Here is a 21,116-nt window from a genome sequence, read left to right as displayed (position 1 = left end):
CCGGATGGGAGGACTAGCTAAGCGAGGTTCAAGTCTCCGCTTTGTTGAGGGACTTGATTGGTGTTCCGGGCTTCATAACAGTGGTATGAAAGTGGGGGCGACAACACATGTGAAGTTCAAAGTCCTACCTTTAAGGGTGAAAATCCAAGGTCTAGTCTTAACTGGTTGTACCTGGCAATGACCTTGTCGGAGGCATTGTTTTGAGAGCGGGGACTATCTCCAGGGTGAAAACCTAAGATCGTTGGTCGGGCGACGACGGTGTTAGAGCACTGTTCTCTTCTTGGAGGCGTCATTTTTGGAGAATGTATTTCAGGTGTTGTCGTGGATGTATTGTTATTGTTAGGCCTGGGATAGTGTAGCGGGATTTTTGTTTCTTAGTTTTCTTTTATCTTTTTAGCTGTGTGCATCCGTATTGACATTACAGTGTTGCGTTGTTGGAGGGCTGGGTGTAATTGGTATATTTTAATATTCATATATTCCCTTTATAGGAAAATGTTAGAGTCAATTAATCATCTACATCGACTGATACGAACGGCCGGAGGATCGATGGCCAGTTTCAGCGGTTGTCCTCACGATCCGCCAATGGCGGCAAAGCCACCGCCGCGCATCATCTGCTTGAACTCCATGAAGTCGACGCGGCCGTCGCCATCAGCGTCGACCTTGCTGATCATCTGGCGGCATTCCTCCACTGTGCGCCCCTGCTTGAGGCCGAGGCTTGCCAGTACGGACCGAAGCTCCTCGACGGTGATATAGCCGTCGCCGTTCTGGTCGAAGACGTCGAACGCCTCCCGCATGCCGTCCTCGTCGTCGCCCTTGCTGCCGCCGTCAGCACCCTCGCCCTCGCCGAGGATAGAGCGGTAGAGCAGGCCGAACTCCTCGACGTCGACGCAGCCGTCGCCGTTGGCGTCGATCTTCTCCATGGTGGCGTCCAGCTCGTCGTCCGGGATGTAGATCCCGAGGTTCTTGAGCGACTCGCCCAGCTCCTTCTTGGTGATCTGGCCGTCGCCGTTCTTGTCGAACATCTGGAACACCTTCCTTAGCTCCGACTCGTCCACGCTGCTGTTCATGCTTTCAACTTTCTCTCTCTCGATTTGCATTCTGTATCTTGAAATCGCACGTTCGTGTGGTCGACTGCTGGAAATGGCGTTGCCCAAGTGGTTGGTGATTGGTTTTGTTCCGAGGGGGAGAACAGACTGTGCGGCGTGGAGGTAATGGCGGTGCCTCTTTGTCATTGTGAAGAGAAAACAGACAGGAAATTAAGGTGAGCCGTACCTTTCTTTTTCTTTCCTTAGTAGCTATTCTGCACATGCAAATATGCAATGCACACTGTTTCTTAAGTATATCATGCAACAGCTAAATTAGCCACACGTGATTGGAAGAGTGATACAAGGTTGGCAGAAATAGCTTTCCCAAGATCAGACTTGTTCGATGATTATTGTTTCCCTAAGTTGGCACTAAGTGTGCCTTCGAGGTTACTAATTTGGAATGGAAAATGTACAAGGCACTAGAGACAGATAGAGGAACGGGACATGATGTTTGATGAATTATAATTTTGATTTACAGATGGACCAAACAATAACAGAAACACATATGAAACGAAGACATATAGGAACCGTAGACGTTTCCTCCAACAGGCAGTTCCTGCCCTGATTCTGAACAGTTTCGACCACCTGGACGCCTGCAGGCTCGGGGACATAACAAACCGGTCCCCACCCTTTATTTAATCAGACCCAATTTGGATTAGTATGAAACAATTAATGATCAAACTGTCGTTGGAGTCTCAAATTTAGCTTGAGTTTCTTCTACTTGTGTGTTGAGGGAATGAGCACTGTAACTTGTACAACAAAAGCACCATGCATCCCTTGATCATGCAAACAGGAGATTACATCAAAACTTGTGAAGGAACATATAGTAGCAAGTGTAGCAGGGCCCACATCATGCACCCCATTTTTTGGAGCAAAACAATCCTCTAGTTTCTTGGGGAAAATTTGTAAAAACAATTGCACCCCAAACAGTCGAAGGCCACACTTTTTGGCAACGTAAAATGGGCCATAAACGCAATCTGTCCCTAGTTCCATCTCAAAGAAGAGCATGTTTCATAATTCTCATTATCGTTGGTGCTACTTAAGGTTATGGGTCAGCATCGTAGGGAGAGCAGCTACCTTGCTGTGATGGAATAAGCATGATTGGCTTTCCGTGCTTCTTGAAGTCAAAGACTGCAGGAAAGATGGCACTCGACAAATGCACATTGCCCATCAGGTCTAGTTGTGTCAAGTTACCTATAAGAAGCTCATTGGTTATCAACTAATCTCTTTGATACATGCCCATTAGGTTATACCTTAAACATAGTTAAAGAAAATATAAGGAAGTATATTTCTTACTTGTTGTTTGCTTCAATGCGTTACAAATTACATCCAACGAGTCAGGAGGTAAAAGGTTAGATCCTGCATTGACTGAGACAAGGTTTGGCGCTTGCAGTATAAGTCTGGAAATGAAGTGTGCAGTTCTGATCCCACCACGGTTCTTACTGCAAAATAAAATATGAAGTGGCTAAGGAAACTGGCATATCAAGCATGCATCATTGTCACACATGCAGCGTTCATTTATACCTGATGTTGATGTGGGAGAGATCTACTTTCCTTGGCAATGCTTCCTCAAGTATTTGGAAGCCTTGTGGTCCTAGGCTGATATCTTCAACATTTAGTTCCCTTACGTGTGAACCCAGGAATTTCACTAATGTAGCTGCCACAGAACTGCAAATTCATCTCAGTTCAAAATGTGACCCAAGCTAAGAAAAAGCAACAGAAACGCTGCACAGTGAGGAAGGACTTACCTCCCAAGATGATTATCTGCTATAGACAGCACATCAAGTGGTTTATTAGCAGATGAGAGGCATTCAAGAAGTTTAGTCACACCAATACTTGACAAATCACAGTTTTCTACTCTTAATCCCCAAAGCGGTTTCTCCCTTCGAAGAGCCCGTTCGAAGAAAGGAATGAGAAATCTGCAAATTTTTATATGCAACTCTTGAGTGCTTATTGATAGAACGTAAAACAAAAATAAAACTGTCTTGAAGTTGAATCATAGACATGAAGAACTACTATGCACTCATGATTGATACAAATGTACAGAAAAAACTGAAGACAAACAGGTAGTATAATTCTTTTGTCAACAATCCGTAGCATACACTTAATCATGTGTAATGTTGACAAATGACAACTACCTGATACCCTCGTCAGCGATTGGGTTGTCACTTATATCTAAACTTCTCAAATTAGACATCTTTGCTAGAATACTGCGTAGATCCTCCATGTCACCCTCCTGCAAATGGTTTCCCCTGACATGATAAGGATTATAAATATGTTTAACTACACAGGCCGTGCCAACTTTAAAGAGAAGTGGTGACAAAGGTTTCTGATTATGGCAACTTGGCTGATTACGAAAAGGAAAAAAGCAATACCTTAGGTTAAGAACAGTCAGCGAGTTCAAGGATGTGTTTGATTCCAGTGCTGATGAGATACTTGTAGAACTTCTGTCTACAGTTGAAAGCCAGCCTGAAATCTATAAGATATTTTTTATTTGCAGTCCAAAACACAAATATTAAAGAAGGAAATGTTCTCATGTGAACCCACATTGTTTTCTGATATGTCAAGCGTTTGTAAACTGCAAGAAGATTCGAGAAGAGTATGAATGATCATTTTAGCAAACGATGGTTGCACCTTAGCATCGTTAAGTGATAACAACTGCAGCGACCTGAACAATGAGAATAAAACAGTGTTGATACGCACGCAATCATTTTGGCGAACGATCAGTAACAAAGTATCAACATTACGCCATGCATGCTTATGGACAGGCAGCATAACCAGTTTGCTGCATATTTTTACCATTTTTTTAGTATTCTAATCTGTTATACTGCTCTCTGTTTAAGATGAATTAACTGACATACATCCTCCAAAGGAAAATAAATAAATTTCCCAACATGTGTCATGATACTCTGAATAAAATAATATTTTGCTGGTTTATCATGTAAAGCATGTAAAAGTTCAACATGACTGGATCTGGCACCTTTTTTGGTTTCTGGTGGTCATGTCCCGTTTATTCAACAGGACCTTAAACAGCAAAACTAGCAGTTCTCATTCCACAAAACCCTCAAAATGGTGTTAATCTTTCTAGTGTTAGGAGAGAGCATTTACTTCAATAATTTACTTGAAGCATAAACTAACAAATATAACATGGCAACAATAGTTGAATGATCGCTCTGTGACATATGGTAAGTTAAAAAACTCTGAAGTTAAGGGCAATGACATCATCTCTTAGTCGTAAAATGAAAGTTTACATGATATTTTGCAATTTCTCTGAGTTATTTATGATGTTGCCACGAGTAGGAACAATATGCAGATCTTTTAGAACTTTGAACAGCCCTTCGTTATATTCTGGGCCTGCTCCTGAATATCTTTTAGAACTTTGAACAGCCCTTCGTTATATTCTGGGCCTGCTCCTGAATATTCTTGTGGCAAATGCATATACTCTACAAGCCTGGATATGCTCCTGCCTAAATTAGATTCTGAAATAATGGCATCAAATGGCTGAGCAAGATTAACTGGGCATCTAACATCTGTTCGGAAATAAAACCAAGGGAGAATAAAAGGGCATGCAACTTACTTTGCATATGAAATAAAATTTAATAGACCAGCAGAGATGTTTAGTGACTTGCTTTCACCAATGCGAGATGATTTAATACTAAGGCGCTGGATCTCATGATTTTGGGATCCCAGTTGGTAAAGACTATTGCAGACTTTATCCATGACTGCAGGATAAAGCTGGGAGTGGATAAATTCAAGAGATAACAGTGTCTTCGCATGGCAGCTTAGAAGCAGGCATACACCATTGACCTGTCAGTGGAAATTGAAAAGGGGCTTAGAAAAGTGGAGCTAATTCTCACTCACTATCAGCTAAGAAACAGATTAAAAAAATGTGGGCCATCATGCAGAAAAGTATAATGCACATATAAGCGTGTAGCTATCATCCACATAACTCTTTTTCCTAGTCAACTTCTTCTTTGGCATGTTTATTAACTAGGATGCCTCACCCTTAATTTTCCCTATTTCTTTTGAAGTACACAGATATGTAGTTTACAGTACATGGAAACATGAAATGTTGAACATAATGTTCCTTTTAACTGAGTTGAAGCAAATGATCATGAGGCTCTGCACATTTGCTTCCTAAAGCTATTGTATTTAGTGAAAAATGTAATATCACCAGCATAATATTACCTCAGGTTCTGATATGATTCTTACGAACACCAAAGTTTCTAGCCTGCTAGGTTGCAACATGTCCTGAAAAACAAAGGATTCCAGCAGTCAATTATAACTGTCTCAAGTCTGATTTTACACAATGGGTTCATGACATACATACTCCCTCTGTCCACAAATAAGTGTACATGCGGGTATTCCAAGATAAATTATGAAGTGGAGTAAAAATGCATTGGGAAGATGCATCTCTCCTCTTTAATTCTTTCACCTCCAATGAGCTAAGTGCATGTAGAAAATAAAGAGAACATGTGCTCAATATTATTGGGTTTGATTTCCGTGCGATGAGAGAGAAACAATTAAAGTGCATTGGGAAGATAGGAGTACACTCTTTTGTGGACAAAGTTTAGAGCTAGATGTCCACTTATTTGAGGACGGAGGGAGTATGCAAACATATATAACATGAAGGACAACTTATTATGGAATTTTAGCGCACATTTATTGTTGTATAATGGAGATATAACATATAACAATATATCAGGAATACAAATGCACAATTGAAACAACACAAGCTAAGAAGTAAGAAACATAGATCATCTATCATAGACAGTGAAAATTAAAGGAACAGTAGATAGCTTGCGTGCGAGGATTTTGCGCGCTAAATACTACCCAAATGGTAGGCTCGTGGATACTGTCTTTGCTGGAAACGCCTCAGCTGTTTGGCGTGGGATTCAGTATGGCTTGAACCTGTGAAGAAAGGCTATATATGGAGAGTTGGTAATGGTGGTAACATCAAAACATGGAGAGATCCATGGATACCTAAGGGCCCAACTTTCAAGCCAATATCAAGGAAAGGGAAGTGCCGATTTAACAAAGTGGCAGACTTATTGGATGCCAATGGTGCTTGGCGGGTGGATCGTCTATCGGAATACTTTAGACCGGTGAATATTGAAGCAATTCTGAAATTTCGCACATCTCCACGAGTGCAGCAGGATTTCATAGCATGGCAGCCTGAGAAATCAGGTTTTTTCAGCGTCCGTAGTGCTTATCACTTGGCAGTGGCTACTCATATTGACAATGTCGCAGGTGGTGCTGCAAGCTCACGTCCAAGTGGTGACAGACCTGCATGGAAACTTGTATGGATTTCACCCCTTCCACAAAAAATGAAAATCGTTGCTTGGAAGGTCATCTCGGGGGCGCTCGCTACGTATTCAAATAAGAAGAGAAGACACTTGGAGGTGATTGATACTTGCCGGATCTGTGGTACAGCCGCAGTGAACTCTTTCCATGCTCTTGTTGAATGCCCTAATGCAGCCAAGGTGTGGGATAGCATGTGGGAAGTCTGTGCGCTCCTGACGCGCGTGCAGATCAGAGATACTGGGCATGAATGGTTGTTCGACTTACTGGCATCTCAATCGGTAGAAACCCGGAATATGAACATCATGATTTTATGGAGAATCTGGCAGCTTCGAAACGACATATTACATGAGAAGCCAAATCCCTCAATCATGTCACAAGGAGGTATCTATGTAGCTTACATTGGATCACTGTTCCAAATTCGACAACAAACTGAAGTACAAATTCTAAAGGGCAAGGCGCCATGTGTCCTGGAGATCCAGCCCAAGTGTGACAAACGGAGACAGAACCAGCAATGGCCTAAGTAAGCCTGTTCATGGTTTGGTGCCAAACCATCCAAACCATGAGCCCAGCCCGCACCGGACCAGATATACGGTTATACCAGATTCAACTGGGTTCTGGATTGAAACCGCGACCACAAAACTGTTAGCTGGTTTGAGACAGCCTGAACCTGACGAAACCGTTCAACCCGTACACACACGAACGGCCAGGTCCTGGTGCTGCTCGCCTTGGGGGTCACCATCAGCAGCGACGAGGGGCCTGCGGACTGCTGGCAGACTACCGCGAAGGTGCACGGACGGGCTGTGGAAGCCGGCGCACTCGACCAGGTACGGCCACGGTGCTCAATGCCGGCTCGATGTGCACGCCTTGCTACTTCTGGCACTCTCGGGCGACGATTCTGAGCAGCTGGTCATCAGCTTCGACCCCGCCTGCCACCGTGCTTCCGTGCTGTGCGTGCTGCTAGCTGTAGTCGTGGTTGTGGAAGGCGCTGCGGATGGCTGCCGCCTTCCGTCCAATTCCAGCCACCGCCCGTCCGATTCTGGCCACCGCCGCCCCAGTTCTCTCCCGGTCGCCACCGTCCCGGCCGTCCGCCGCTGCCCGTCCGATTCCGGCCACCGCCGTCCCGGTTCTCTCCCGACCGCCGCCGTCCCGGTTGTCCGCTGCCCGGGCCTCCGCTCCTGTCCGGTTCCAAAACCATGTACACCATCAAACCAGCCCACACCAACCCGTTCTATCACCTCCTATTTAAACGGTGTAAACCAAACCAATCCAATAAAACCTGGTATTGACGGGCTGGTTTGAGGAACTTGTGTAAACCACTTCAAGCCAGGAATGCCCAGGTTGAGGTCTAAGCCAGAACCTGGACGACTTGCTTTATTTGTAGATGGTTCTTTCGATGCTGAAGGTAGAGCAGGTACAGGAATGGTACTAAGAGATTCTAATGGAGGGGTAATTTTCTCAGCTTACTGGTCACTACTCAACTGCAACGAAGCACTGGAAGCGGAAATCAGCGCGATCATGGAGGGCATGTCTCTTGCTCTGGAATGGTCAACTGAAGCTGTGACTGTCCAGACTGATTGTGCGGTTGCAGTGGCGGTTCTAAAGGAACCAATGAAGAATAGGTCCCAGTATGGCCATCTGATCGACGAAGTGAAGCGTCTTATGAGTCTTCAAGATTTTAGCCTCATGAAAATTGTACGTGAACAAAATAGGGTTGCAAATTGTTTGTCTAATAAAGGTAGATCTGGAGGTAGTACCACTTGTTGGCTACACCAAATTCCAGACTGTATTTCACGGCTAGTTTTACCTGACTATAACCCTGTGCTAGAGGAATAAAATATCGATGATTTTCCCGCAAAAAAAAGATACTGCATGAGTACTTACACAAACTTCGGCTGAGCAAAGCACATTTTGAAGTCTCAAGCACCTGAAAAGGAGAAAAAATAACTATAGTTAAGAATTATCATCGATCACAACAGTCATTAATGACAAGTGTGAATTTCTTTAATTGAAAATAAATCACTAGCAGAGTAGCGTAGTTCTTCACGATAAGGTTAAAAATGAGTTAAAAGGGTAACCAACTAATGTCATATAACCCCACCTTGCATAGGATCCAAGTTTGGTCCAATGATATGATAGTGTTGAATACTCTCGAGCAATGTCCTCACTGAGGTAAACAGAACTCATGATTTTAGCTGCATAGATCACCGTCAGACTTGAGGGTAATTTCAATTGCTACAGCAGGTGCAGTTACAACAATTAGAAGCATAGCATGAAGCTTTTCTTGGCTAGAAAGAAATCATCCCATGGCCTCATGTTTACTGTGATAAGTAAATAACCAAACAATGTGAAGCATAACAAATAGTAAAGGAGGGGTGTTGGAAGGGGTTCTCCATATTCACCTGACATAATTATTTCACGAATACTCCCACGAAATAAAGGAAGCAACGCAGCCTCTGCAGCTTCATCCAAGCACCTGCCGAAGGGTAAAAAGATGTGACGAAGTCAGTCTTCGAAATGGATTAATTAACAGAGTTATACTTGTTTGATAACACACTCTTGCAAATGCGCTTCCCAGTACTGCTGCTGCCAATCCACAGTAACCAAGTTATCATGCCCAGTGTTAGCATGGAAGGGCCAGCGAAATTTGAACAATGCCTGCCAAGCGGTGTCGAAGTCTTCACACCTGCAAGCATCAACGCAACACATATGATGAATATTTAAAGTGTATTCTCTTGGCCGATGTCTTTTGACAAATACGACAATTGACTTATTGGTGTATAGATGAGTGTAACCTTGAACGTTTTGTCCCACGTCGATTGCCATCAGGCCCTCCGAACTGGGCAGTATGGGAAGTAGAAGAGCAGCATCTAAGGTGGGTAATTGAAAATGCAAACTGTAAGAAAATGGTAAAAGGAGTAAAATTAAGACAAACGGTAGTATTGATTTTTAAGACAAGCGGTAGTTTAAGTAGGGAGTATGTTCTAAGCTCCAGAACTGCACTCTTATAGACTCCAAACTTGTACAGGTGAGGTCCAAATTAGTTTTCACCAAAACTGACAGTTGATGTGGTGCATTGTCACGTCCCTCTGAGGATGTTGTGAACTTGTGATCGAAGTCGGATTGCGCGTCTGCTTATCTGATGTTTACTCTACATAGCAGATGAAGATTGTCTGTCTACATACCGGGCATGGGCGGCGTGATGGAGCGATTCGAGAGCGAGTGGCGGCAGAGAAGATGCCAGCTGGTGTAGAATCTCCCAAGGCAGCGCCTCCGCAACCTGCTCCGGCGTCAGGTGTCCATCCTCCTCCTCGTGCTCCTGGGCGAACCCGTCGAAATGATCAGGGCATCCGCCAGATCGACCCGCGCCTGCTGCGTCGGCGGTCAGATGGGCTGCGACCGACTTCAAGCACAGCGACAGCAAAGTGGGCGCCGGCACCGCCTTCGTGCGGACCTCCGCCATGTCTGTTCCCTCCTCCCTCCTCGAGTTGGGCGTGGCAGCGGCGGCGGCGGCGACGAGGGTTGCGGCATGGGGATGGATTGATGGAGGCCCAAAACCACAACAGACCGAAAACTGGTACTGTTAGCAGGCCGAATCACGGTGTTTTTATTTCATGAAACATGTTTCCGCCAGCGGGGAAATCTGGAAATTGCTCGCTAGCGCGCGCTACGGCAAACCCTAAACACGGACCAGGTCGGCGCGTACCGTGCGCCGCACACCCCGCGTGCGGTATGGGCCGGCCCAGTTAGGTGCGGGCTGCCTCCTTTTTCGATTTTTCTTTTCTTTTTTATTTCTTACTAGCACATTTGCCCGTGCGTTGCAACGGGATTAAAAGCAAGAAGCTCATTTCAGACACACCATAAATCGACTCCGACTCCTCATGCATTGGTGACCGTGCCACAAATGAGCAATTTGTAAATTCAGTGAAGTTTGTGTGTACCAGTTTCTTTTCCTCCCACGCAATCAGATAAAATAGTAAACAGTAGACACCTATTGTAAACTTTTTCGAAGCATACAAAATCCTATGTTTTAACAGGATTGAAAGATGCAACATGCCTAATACAGCTATTTCATGACATGATATGCACTCCAGGTATAAACAATATAATTCAGCTGAATTCGCTTTAGTTAGATTTATTTTTACGCAAAGCGACTTCAGAATAAGTTATCAGGGCTCAAGAAAATTTTGCTAACAAAAGCGGATTCAGAATATCACAATGTTAAGTTATACCAATGCATCGTAATTTCCTAATCAAAAGACCAATAGCTGTCCTTTTTTAAATCTATCTTTCCTGCAGACCAATGCATCACAATAGAACACATAATGGTGAAAAGCTGTTGCTAGAGAACATCTACAAAACTGATTTTGCATAGACAGAGATGTGACAGATCAAGGGGATTTATTAACCTGTATGCAGAATAGTTGTTCACATGAATAGATAATATGCTCTCTACCTATACCACTACCATGACCATTGACTCGATGCATATCATTTGCCGTAGTAGCTTAATCCTAATCCTCATCTGCAAACCTCGGTGGTCATATATCCAACTTGAATCCAGCCGCTACAGCCATCCAGCGCTCAAGCGGCGACTACGAGTACAGTTCAATCGAGAACGGAGCAGCGGCACAGACCGCAGGGCAGCCGGCAATAGAGGATGAATCGGGTCAACGCCATTGGTAAGCACATAGAGATCAGGACGCACCGGGCCGCCGGCTAGGAAGCAGCGGTGGGGATCTCTTGTTAGTAACGACGGGAAGCTCTTGGGGGCAGGGTAATCTGCTTGCGATACCTTGCTAGCTCTAGCGTCCGCCGCTGCACACCGCTCGTCTGCGGCCGACCGCGAGCTGGTCCAAATCTCCTTTCGCCTACACTCCAGGTCTCGATGCCACCATCAGTATGCACAAATTGACCTGGGGTCCATGGCCCAGATCTGATGGCCTCTGTGCGCCAGCGTGCGGGCATCCTCGGGGAACTCGGCTGGGGGTTGCAGATGAGCGAGGCGGGCATCCTCGGGGAACTCGGCTGGGGGTTGCAGATGAGCGAGGCGGGCAAGGTGAAGCCGCACGACAATTGTTCCCTTGCGTGGCTTTTATTGGACTCCGATCTGATTGAGGAAGTTGAGGAAGAACAGGATGCTACGAACCACCCGAGATATGCACGAACAAAACGGATGAACACATTTCTTTCGCCCAACCGTTTTCGACTTAAGCGGTGGCAATGGCCGTAAATTCCATCGAATCATAGGGACATGTTTAAAACGGACGAAAAAATTGGGGAGAAACCTTCCTTCCTTTATTAGTAGGTATATAGATATAGATTTTCTGTTTTTTTTTCCTGTTTTCCTTTTTCTGTTTTCTGTTTTCGTTTTTCTTTCGTTTTTTCTGTTTCCTTTTTTTTTACTATTATCTTCCAGATTCGAAAAATAGAAATATTATAAAAAATTAAATTAAAAAATGTTCAATATAAAAAACGTTCGTTCAAACATGAAAATTGTTCAAACATGAAAAATGTTCAAATTTAAAAACCGTTCAAATTTAAAAATCGTTCAAACTTAAAAATTGTTCAAACATGAAAAATGTTCAAATTTAAAAACCGTTCAAATTAAAAAACCGTTCAACTTGAAAAATGTTCAAATTTTGAAAAATATAATTTTTTGAAAAATATTCAAAATATAAAATCGTTCAAATTTTAAAACTGTTGAATTTAAAATGTTCATATTTTGAAAAAAATCTTGAAAAATAATTTCATAAAAAATGTTAGATTTTGAAAAAGAAAAATATTAATAACAGAAAAAAACAGAAGACAGAGAAGAAGAAAAAAGGAAAAAAACGTACCTGAGCAAATGGGCCGCGGCCCAAACTACCCGACCTGGTCGCTGGGGTGTGCGGCACCCCGCACGCGCCGACCAGGTCGGCGTATAGCAGTTCCGCGCGCTACCGAGTACAAAGTGGGTCCTCCTCCCTCGCGCCCACGCGTCCTCTATCCTACACTTCGTACAAGAATCAGTTAACTGGGCCTACTCTAGCGACCCATTTACATCGAGCAAGAATCGGTCGATGTCTAACAGCTGAATCCAGCTAGCGACAATCACTGGTTGACAACTACGATCGCGCGCGGGTATTTAAGCTGGTGTTCTTCTTCTTCGGTCCCCGATGTGGGACTAAAAAAGTGGAGTTGCGCCTGAAAACGCGGTGCGCTTGCCAGTCCATGTTGCGCATCAGTAAGTAGCGCTTGCCACTTAGAGAGTCCTTGACTAGCAGACCCCACTCCCGTCGCCTCCCCCGTGGGCGACCGGGGCGCCCCCACCCTCCCCACCCTCCTCGCTACCTCCCCCGCCACCGCCGCCGACGGGAGTCGCCGGGCAAAGCCTAACTCGACCAGGCGGCGTTGGAGCGCGCCGGCTCCGGCCCAAGCCGGCGTGGATCCCGTCGTGGATGGTGGCGAGGCGTGCGCTCGCGGCGGTGGTGCCCTTCGCCCCCGTCAACCGACGCTGCGGTGCGCCTGGTGGCGGCGGCCGATCTGGGCCCGCGGGCCTAGATCTGGGTCTAGCGGGTGATGACCCACAAGTATAGGGGGTGTATCGTAGTACTTTCGATAAATAAGAGTGTCGAACCCAACGAGGAGCAGAAGGTGTTGACAAGCAGTTTCGATGAAGGATTCACTGTAAATGCTCACAGACAAGTATTCGGGGGTTTTGATATAGCGAGATAAATAAAGTACAAGTAAATAAAATGCGAGAGTAATAGTTGCGGCGAGTGGCCCAATCCTTTTTAGCACAAAGGACAAGCCGGTTTGTTTACTTATAATGACCAAACGTTCTTGAGGACACACGGGAATTTAGTCTAGTGCTTTCGCTTCATATAGTTGATTAATCTTCATTGTTTTGATAAGTGTTGTGTGGGTGAACCTATGCTAATGCATCACCCTTCCTAGGACTAATACATACTTGTGATTATACCCCTTGCAAGCATCCGCAAATACAAGAAAGTAATTAAGATAAATCTAAGCACAGCCTTAAACTCTGAGATCCTGCTATCCCTCCTGCATCGATATACCAACGGGGGTTCGGAGTTGTTGTCACTCCGGCAACCCCGCAATTAGCAAACGAATACAAGATGCATTCCCCTAGGCCCATAAAGGTGAAGTATCATGTAGTCGACGTTCACATGACACCACTAGAAGAATAACACCACAACTTAAATATCATAACATTGAATATTACTCAACATAGTTCACTACTAACATTTAGACTTCACCCATGTCCTCAAGAACTAAACGAACTACTCATGAGACATCATATGGAACATGATCAGAGGTGATATGATGATGAATAACAATCCGAACATAAACCTTGGTTCAATGGTTTCACTCAATAGCATCAATAACAAGGAGTAATCAATACCGGGAGAGTTTCCCCTACCAAACAATCAAGATTCAACCCTAGATGTTACAGCGGTGACGAGGTGCAGCGGTGGAGATGACGGTGACGGTGGTGGAGATGATGGTGATGATTGATACGTCTCAAACGTATCTATAATTTCTTATGTTCCATGCTACTTTTATGATGATACTCACATGTTTTATACACATTATATGTCATTATTATGCATTTTCCGGCACTAACCTATTGACGAGATGCCGAAGAGCCGATTCTTTGTTCTCGCTGTTTTTGGTTTCAGAAATCCTACAAAGGAAATATTCTCGGAATTGGACGAAATCAACGCCCAGGGTCTTATGTTTCCACGAAGCTTCCAGAAGACCGAAAGGATCACGAAGTGGGGCGACGAGGCGCCGCCACACTAGGGCCACACGGCCTAAGGGGGGCCCGCGACGCCCTAGCGTGTGGGGCCCCTGTCAGCCCTCCGACTCCGCCCTTCCGCCTACTTAAAGCCTTCGTCGTGAAACCCCCGAGCACGAGAGCCACGATACGGAAAACCTTCCAGAGACGCAGCCGCCGCCAATCCCATCTCGGGGGATTCAGGAGATCACCTCCGGCACCCTGCCGGAGAGGGGAATCATCTCCTGGAGGGATCTTCATCGCCATGATCACCTCCGGATCGATGTGTGAGTAGTTCACCCTTGGACTATGGGTCCATAGCAGTAGCTAGATGGTTGTCTTCTCCTCATTGTGCTATCATGTTAGATCTTGTGAGCTGCCTATCATGATCAAGATCATCTATTTGTAATGCTACATGTTGTGTTTGTTGGGATCCGATGAATATGGAATACTATGTCAAGTTGATTATCAATCTATCATATATGTTGTTTATGTTCTTGCATGCTCTCCGTTGCTAGTAGAGGCTCCGGCCAAGTTGATACTTGTAACTCCAAGAGGGAGTATTTATGCTCGATAGTGGGTTCATGCCTCCATTGAATGCAGGACAGTGATAGAAAGTTCTAAGGTTGTGGATGTCTTGTTGCCACTAGGGATAAAACATCGATGCTTTGTCTAAGGATATTTGTGTTGATTACATTACGCACCATACTTAATGAAATTGTCCGTTGTTTGCAACTTAATACCGGAAGGGGTTCGGATGATAACTCTGAAGGTGGACTTTTTAGGCATAGATGCATGCTTGGATAGCGGTATATGTACTTTGTCGTAATGCCCCGATTAAATCTCATAGTACTCATCATGATATATGTATGTGCATTGTTATGCCTTCTTTATTTGTCAATTGCCCAACCGTAATTTGTTCACCCAACATGCTATTTATCTTATGGGAGAGACACCACTAGTGAACTGTGGACCCCGGTCCATTCTTTACATCTGAAATACAATCTATCGCACTTGTTCTTTACTTGTTCTTCGCAAACAAACATCATCTTCCACACTATACGGTTAATCCTTTGTTTTCGACAAGCCGGTGAGATTGACAACCTCACTCGTTATGTTGGGGCAAAGTACTTTGATTGTGTTGTGCAGGTTCCACGTTGGCACCGGAATCCCTGGTGTTGTGCCGCACTACACTCCGTCACCAACAACCTTCACGTGTTCCTTGACTCCTACTGGTTCAATAACCTTGGTTTCTTACTGAGAGAAAACTTGCTACTGTACGCATCACACCTTCCTCTTGGGGTTCCCAACGGACGTGTGTCTTGCACGCATCAAGCTCTTTTTCTGGCGCCGTTGCCGGGGAGATCAAGACACGCTGCAAGGGGAGTCTCCTACTTCCAATCTCTTTACTTTGTTTTTGTCTTGCTTTACTTTACTTTATTTACTGCTTTGTTTGTTCTCTATATCAAAAACACACAAAAATTAGTTGCTAGATTTACTTTATTTACTGTCTTGTTGCGTTCTCTATATTAAAAACACACAAAAATTAGTTACTTGCATTTACTTTATTTAGTTTGCTTTATTTACTACTGTTAAAATGAATACTCCTGAAAACACTAAGTTGTGTGACTTCACTAGCACAAATAATAATGATTTCCTATGCACACCTATTGCTCCACCTGCTACTACAGCAGAATTCTTTGAAATTAAACCTGCTTTACTAAATCTTGTCATGAGAGAGCAATTTTTTGGTGTTATAGTTCTGATGATGCTGCTGCCCATCTTAATAATTTTGTTGAACTTTGTGAAATGCAAAAGTATAAGGATGTAGATGGTGATATTATAAAACTGAAATTGTTTCCTTTCTCCTTAAGAGGAAGAGCTAAAGATTGGTTGCTATCTTTGCCTAAGAATAGTATTGATTCATGGACTAAATGTAAGGATGCTTTTATTGGTAGATATTATCCTCCTGCTAAAATTATATCTTTGAGAAGTAGCATAATGAATTTTAAGCAATTGGATAATGAACATGTTGCTCAAGCATGGGAAAGAATGAAATCTTTGGTAAAGAATTGCCCAACCCATGGACTAACTACTTGGATGATCATCCAAACCTTCTATGCAGGATTAAATTTTTCTTCGCGGAACCTATTGGATTCAGCTGCTGGAGGTACCTTTATGTCCATCACTTTGGGGGAGGCGACAAAGCTGCTTGATAATATGATGATCAATTACTCCGAATGGCACACTGAAAGGGCTCCACAAGGTAAGAAGGCAAATTCTGTTGAAGAAACCTCCTCCTTGAGTGATAAGATTGATGTGATTATGTCTATGCTTGTGAATGGTAGATCTAATGTTGATCCAAATAATGTTCCTTTAGCTTCATTGGTTGCCCAAGAAGAACATGTTGATGTGAACTTCATTAAAAATAATAATTTCAACAACAATGCTTATAGGAATAATTCTGGTAACAACTATAAGCCATATCCTTCTGCTAATAGTAATGGTTATGGTAATTCTTATGGGAATTCTTACAACAATAATAGGAATGCACCCCCTGGTCTTGAAGCCATGCTTAAAGAATTTATTAGTACACAAACTGCTTTTAACAAATCTGTTGAGGAAAAGCTTGATAAAATTGATATTCTTGCTTCTAAGGTTGATAGACTTGCCTCTGATGTTGATCTTTTAAAATTGAAAGTTATGCCTAATAAGGATAATGATAATAAGATTGTTACTACAGCAAACGCCATCCAAGTTCAAATTAATGAAAATATTAGATTGATGGCTGAATTGCATGCTAGGTGGGAAAGAGAAGAAAACGAAAAACTTGCTAAAGAGAGTAATGTAGCTAAAGTTTGGACTATTACCACCATTAGTAATGATAATGATTCACATGTTGCTACACCTCCTACTATCAATGGTTAAATAATTGGTGTTGGCAATGTTTCTACTCCTAGTGCAAAGCGTGCAAAATTACCTGAAACTGCTAAAACTACTGAAACTGTTTGTGATAAAACTGCTGAAATTTTTCAAAATATTGGGGACAATGATCCCATTGCTGTAGATCATAATGGTTTATATTTTGATGATTTTCACATCTCTGAAGTTATAAAGTTCTTACAAAAACTTGCTAAAAGTCCCAATGCTAGTGCTATAAATTTGGCCTTTACAAAACATATTACAAATGCTCTCATAAAAGCTAGAGAAGATAAACTAAAACTTGAAACTTATATTCCTAGGAAGTTAGAAGATGGTTGGGAGCCCATCATTAAGATGAGGGTCAATGATTTTGATTGTAATGCTTTATGTGATCTTGGTGCAAGTATTTCTGTTATGCCTAAGAAAATCTATGATATTCTTGACTTGCCACCATTGAAAAATTGTTATTTGGATGTTAATCTTGCTGATAATGCTATAAAGAAACCTTTGGGGAGGATTGATAATGTTCGTATTATGGTTAACAATAACCTTGTCCCCGTTGATTTTGTTGTCTTGGATATTGAATGCAATGCATCTTGTCCCATTATATTGGGAAGACCTTTTCTTCGAACTGTTGGTGCTACTATTGATATGAAGAAAGGTAATATTAAGTATCAATTTCCTCTCAAGAAAGGTATGGAACACTTCCCTAGAAAGAGAATGAAGTTACCTTATGATTCTATTATTAGAACAAATTATGATGTCGATGCTTCATCTCTTGATAATACTTGATTCACACTTTCTGCGTGATGCGGCCTAAGGCCACGTGGGTCGCCCGATCTCACGAATTGACCGAGGGAAAGGCGGGGGAGAGGAAGAACACGAAGAACACGGCGAAGAACACGATGAACACACGCAAACACACACCAACCCGATACAATTCCGGTTTACTCCCGATAGCCCGAACCACTATCCCGATAGAATCTCTCAAGGGAGAGACACGCGGTAGAATCCCCGAGAGGAAGATCGGTATACGATCGGTGGAATCACACGAGTGAGAGACCGGTGGTAGAATCACAAGTGTGAGAGACTAATCATATAAGGAGTGCCTTGTACAATAGATTATGGTAATCTAAGGAGGGGGTTTCCCTAATCCCAAAGGGATGGTGGAGGCATGAGCCTAGTTCTAGTTCATCAACTCTAACCTAATGAAGGGGGAGGTGCGAGCATATATATAGGGAGCCACTAAGGAGGGGTAGTTTAGGCATACAAGGGGATAAAGGGTTTAGATTTGATGCTCTCTGCAGTGGGGCGGTAGTGCCGGCGTAGGTAGGGCGACAGGGCCGTCATCCTCAGGTGTAGTGGTAGGGCGGCAGTGCCGGTGGAGATGGGCGGTAGTGCCGGTCGTCCTGAGCGGCAATGCCGGCCTTCGCGGCGCGTCCCCTTCTCCTTGACGATCTCTTCCATGCTTCACATGACCTTGACGTTGACCTTGAGTCCTCGAGCCTCCATGGCGTCATCCACTTCCTCCATACTCGGCGATGCATACCTTTGTGTGACATGTAGATGTTGACGCACATGATGCGGTGGAGACCGAAGGTCGCCCCGTATCATCTCCCCCACTTGAAAAAGAGTCGTCCTCGACGATGAGTCTTCGTGTATGTGTAGAGGAGGTAGATGACACCAACGCTTGAATGTCCCCTCACTTGTCAAGAGCCCTATGAATAGCACAAGAATAGCAAAGGAGCAATCAAAGCGTAGCCAAAGTTCAATGGATTTAGGAAGAGGGCGCAAGTAGAAGGAGGTCACCTTATCAAAGTGTCGGTGTGCTCTCATTGAGAGATCTTGTGTAGTCGAAGTGTGTGGGCGAAACCACTCATTGGAGCTCACTTGTATCATGCTCTCAAGAGCTCGTTTGGTCAACTCGTGCTCAATCGAGGTTGACCTTGTCTTCCGTGTACCTACACACACAATAGGCAAAGCAAAGAACGTGTGTGCATGGTATATGAACACATCATCCATCATGATGGTCCATTTCTTTTGCACATCACCATTAGCGCTAAGCAAAGCATCATAATAGATATGGTGAATATGCGGAGTAAACATGGGAACATGATCAACATGGATATATGCAAAGTCTCCAAAATGTGAGAGAGCTATGGGGGCAATCTCATTCACAAGCATATTAACATCATTGCAAATCAAGCATTGGAAAGAGCAAGTACTCAACATTTTGTTTGCATTAATGGGAGAATATTGCAAGCATGTAGCACAAAACATGTTCAACATTTGATCATTGTTGTCGACAAACCTAGGGAAAGAGCAATTGTTCGGCAAGGTTGTCACAACACAAGCATCATTATCAACATTGCAAGCAATACATGGGAAAGAGAAATTGTTCGACATATTGCAAGCAATAGGATAGAAATCGAAACACTCATAGCATGGCATGGTCCGAGTGTCACAAGCAACTACTTCCACATGATCAACAATGGCACAAGTATCACAAGGGAAAGTGAAAGAAGCATATGACATAGCAATAGGATCATCCAACTCATGCAAGCACTCACAAATCATCATGTCCACTAGTGGGATCATGGCATCATCAACACCCATATAGGTACCTTTGTAGTCCCGCTCATATGAGGTAGGTGTTGTGGAAGAGGTAGGCTCGATGTGGTCTCCATGTTCATCTTCAAGTAAGCATGGTGTGATATCATCATCTTCATGCACCATGTACATCTTCTCCATGATCGGCGACTCGTCATCCATGGTACCTAATGAGACACAAGAGAACACACTAGAGGTAGAGGGTAAGTTGTTAGAACTTGAAATGGCCTCACATGACCTATCAACTACCACTCTCATCTCACTTGGTGTATCGCTCATGCTCTCGAAGTGGAGGCACTCAAGCTCACATATGGTGGAATCGCTCATCTCACATATAGTGGAGTCGCTCATCTCACATATAGTGGAGTCCCTCATCTCCATGGCAATGGCGTCGTCGATGTCCGAGCAAGCTAGCAAAGAGGAAGACAACACAAGAGGAGTAGAGGTTAAGTTGTTAGAAATCAAAGTGTCCTCACTCAACTCATGGTGTGTGTCACTCTTGCTCTCAAGGTATTTGAAGTTGCGTTGCACTCGGCTTTATCTTTGGGTGTCATTTGGGCTTCTCGAGCATCTAGCTCGGCGAAGTATGCTCTCATCTCGGCTTGCTCTAGTGGGGTCATCATGTGTATCTCTCACTAGGATCGGTGTATATGTATGGTGGAAGGAAAACTACACAAGTATCTCACCTATCAGAAAGTATCGGAAAAGTGGTTCAAGTCAAGAGCAAAGCCAAAATGTATCGGGGTTACTCACACACACACTCAAAGCACACGCAAAAGGCTAAGAACTCTATATGTGGTGGGTAAGGGTGGATAGCAAACGAAAAAGATCAACGGAAAAGTCTATTGTCAAATGTGGGTAAGATCCAAAGTCAAATGTCAAAAGTGGTGATCTATGTCAAGGAAACACGGAAACACACACAACGGAGAACAATGGGGTTAGCGCGACCAAGGAAGTGAGCTAAGTAACAAGATGGTCCTAACGAAGACTATAAGCTCGGTATCACGCCAACACAAGAGAGACGGTAGCTCGGTTGCCTAAGAGGGAAGCAACAAGATTTGCACAAATGCCACTCTTCTCTTTTCTCTCTTAGTGCACACAAGCTTTGCACTTCTCGGTATCGGTGGACACACACTCTTTTCTATTTTTTTCTTTTCTCTTTTTTTTTTCTTTTTTTTCCTATGCTTAGAAGCTTTCTTTTTCTTTCTATGTATATGTCACGCTTTTTCTTCTTTTGTGTATCTTTCTCACCGAGCTTGCTTCGGAGCTTTGCTCAACACAACGCGCGCACACACCCTCTCACGGTCGTGACACTTGTGCAATGCTTCGCAACGCTCGGAAAGCCACTCTCAATGGGATAGGTACGCAAAGGAAGAAAGGGGCTACAAGGGGTAGGGGAGGCAAGTTATACCTAT

At 43.8% G+C, this 21,116-nt stretch overlaps 2 protein-coding genes across 4 annotated transcripts; both read right to left on the bottom strand.

Moving 5' to 3' along the window:
• Positions 1 to 569: 569 nt before the first annotated feature.
• Positions 570 to 1,696, bottom strand: LOC124653572 (probable calcium-binding protein CML28). 2 transcript variants are annotated; one of them, XM_047192634.1, is made up of 2 exons: positions 1,677 to 1,696; positions 570 to 1,056 (listed from the first exon to the last, which is right to left on the bottom strand). In XM_047192634.1, exons 1-2 carry the CDS (start codon positions 1,694 to 1,696, stop codon positions 570 to 572), a joined length of 507 nt encoding a protein of 168 aa, XP_047048590.1. The 2 variants fall into 2 exon arrangements, with proteins under 2 accessions (XP_047048590.1, XP_047048589.1); XM_047192633.1 differs by lacking the exon at positions 1,677 to 1,696 and having other exon boundaries at positions 570 to 1,097.
• LOC124653571 lies at positions 1,499 to 9,873 on the bottom strand. 2 transcript variants are annotated; one of them, XM_047192631.1, is made up of 16 exons: positions 9,572 to 9,873; positions 9,182 to 9,256; positions 8,944 to 9,072; positions 8,789 to 8,862; positions 8,488 to 8,581; positions 8,271 to 8,313; positions 5,274 to 5,336; positions 4,663 to 4,892; positions 3,633 to 3,753; positions 3,461 to 3,561; positions 3,224 to 3,337; positions 2,834 to 3,004; positions 2,610 to 2,753; positions 2,382 to 2,527; positions 2,163 to 2,279; positions 1,499 to 1,861 (listed from the first exon to the last, which is right to left on the bottom strand). In XM_047192631.1, the coding sequence occupies exons 1-16, from the start codon at positions 9,847 to 9,849 to the stop codon at positions 1,803 to 1,805; spliced, it is 1,959 nt and encodes a 652-aa protein (XP_047048587.1). In that variant the 5' UTR covers positions 9,850 to 9,873; the 3' UTR covers positions 1,499 to 1,802. The 2 variants fall into 2 exon arrangements, with proteins under 2 accessions (XP_047048587.1, XP_047048588.1); XM_047192632.1 differs by lacking the exon at positions 1,499 to 1,861 and having other exon boundaries at positions 1,863 to 2,279.
• Positions 9,874 to 21,116: the final 11,243 nt, after the last annotated feature.

Source organism: Lolium rigidum, chromosome 5 (genome assembly GCF_022539505.1).
Source record: "Lolium rigidum isolate FL_2022 chromosome 5, APGP_CSIRO_Lrig_0.1, whole genome shotgun sequence".
In the NCBI taxonomy this organism is placed as follows: Eukaryota; Viridiplantae; Streptophyta; class Magnoliopsida; order Poales; family Poaceae; genus Lolium; species Lolium rigidum.
This window is presented reverse-complemented; position numbering and strand designations above follow the sequence as displayed.

Excerpts from the sequence above, each read along its gene's own strand:
- LOC124653572 (XM_047192633.1), bottom strand. The coding sequence starts at position 1,097 with ATGCAAATCGAGAGAGAGAAAGTTGAAAGCATGAACAGCAGCGTGGAC.
- LOC124653571 (XM_047192631.1), bottom strand. The coding sequence starts at position 9,849 with ATGGCGGAGGTCCGCACGAAGGCGGTGCCGGCGCCCACTTTGCTGTCG. Across the intron at positions 8,863-8,943 it reads TGGGAAGCGCATTTGCAAGA|GTGCTTGGATGAAGCTGCAG; the intron begins GTGTGTTATCAA and ends ACCCTTCGGCAG. Across the intron at positions 3,754-4,662 it reads AATTTTATTTCATATGCAAA|GTCGCTGCAGTTGTTATCAC; the intron begins GTAAGTTGCATG and ends CTCATTGTTCAG.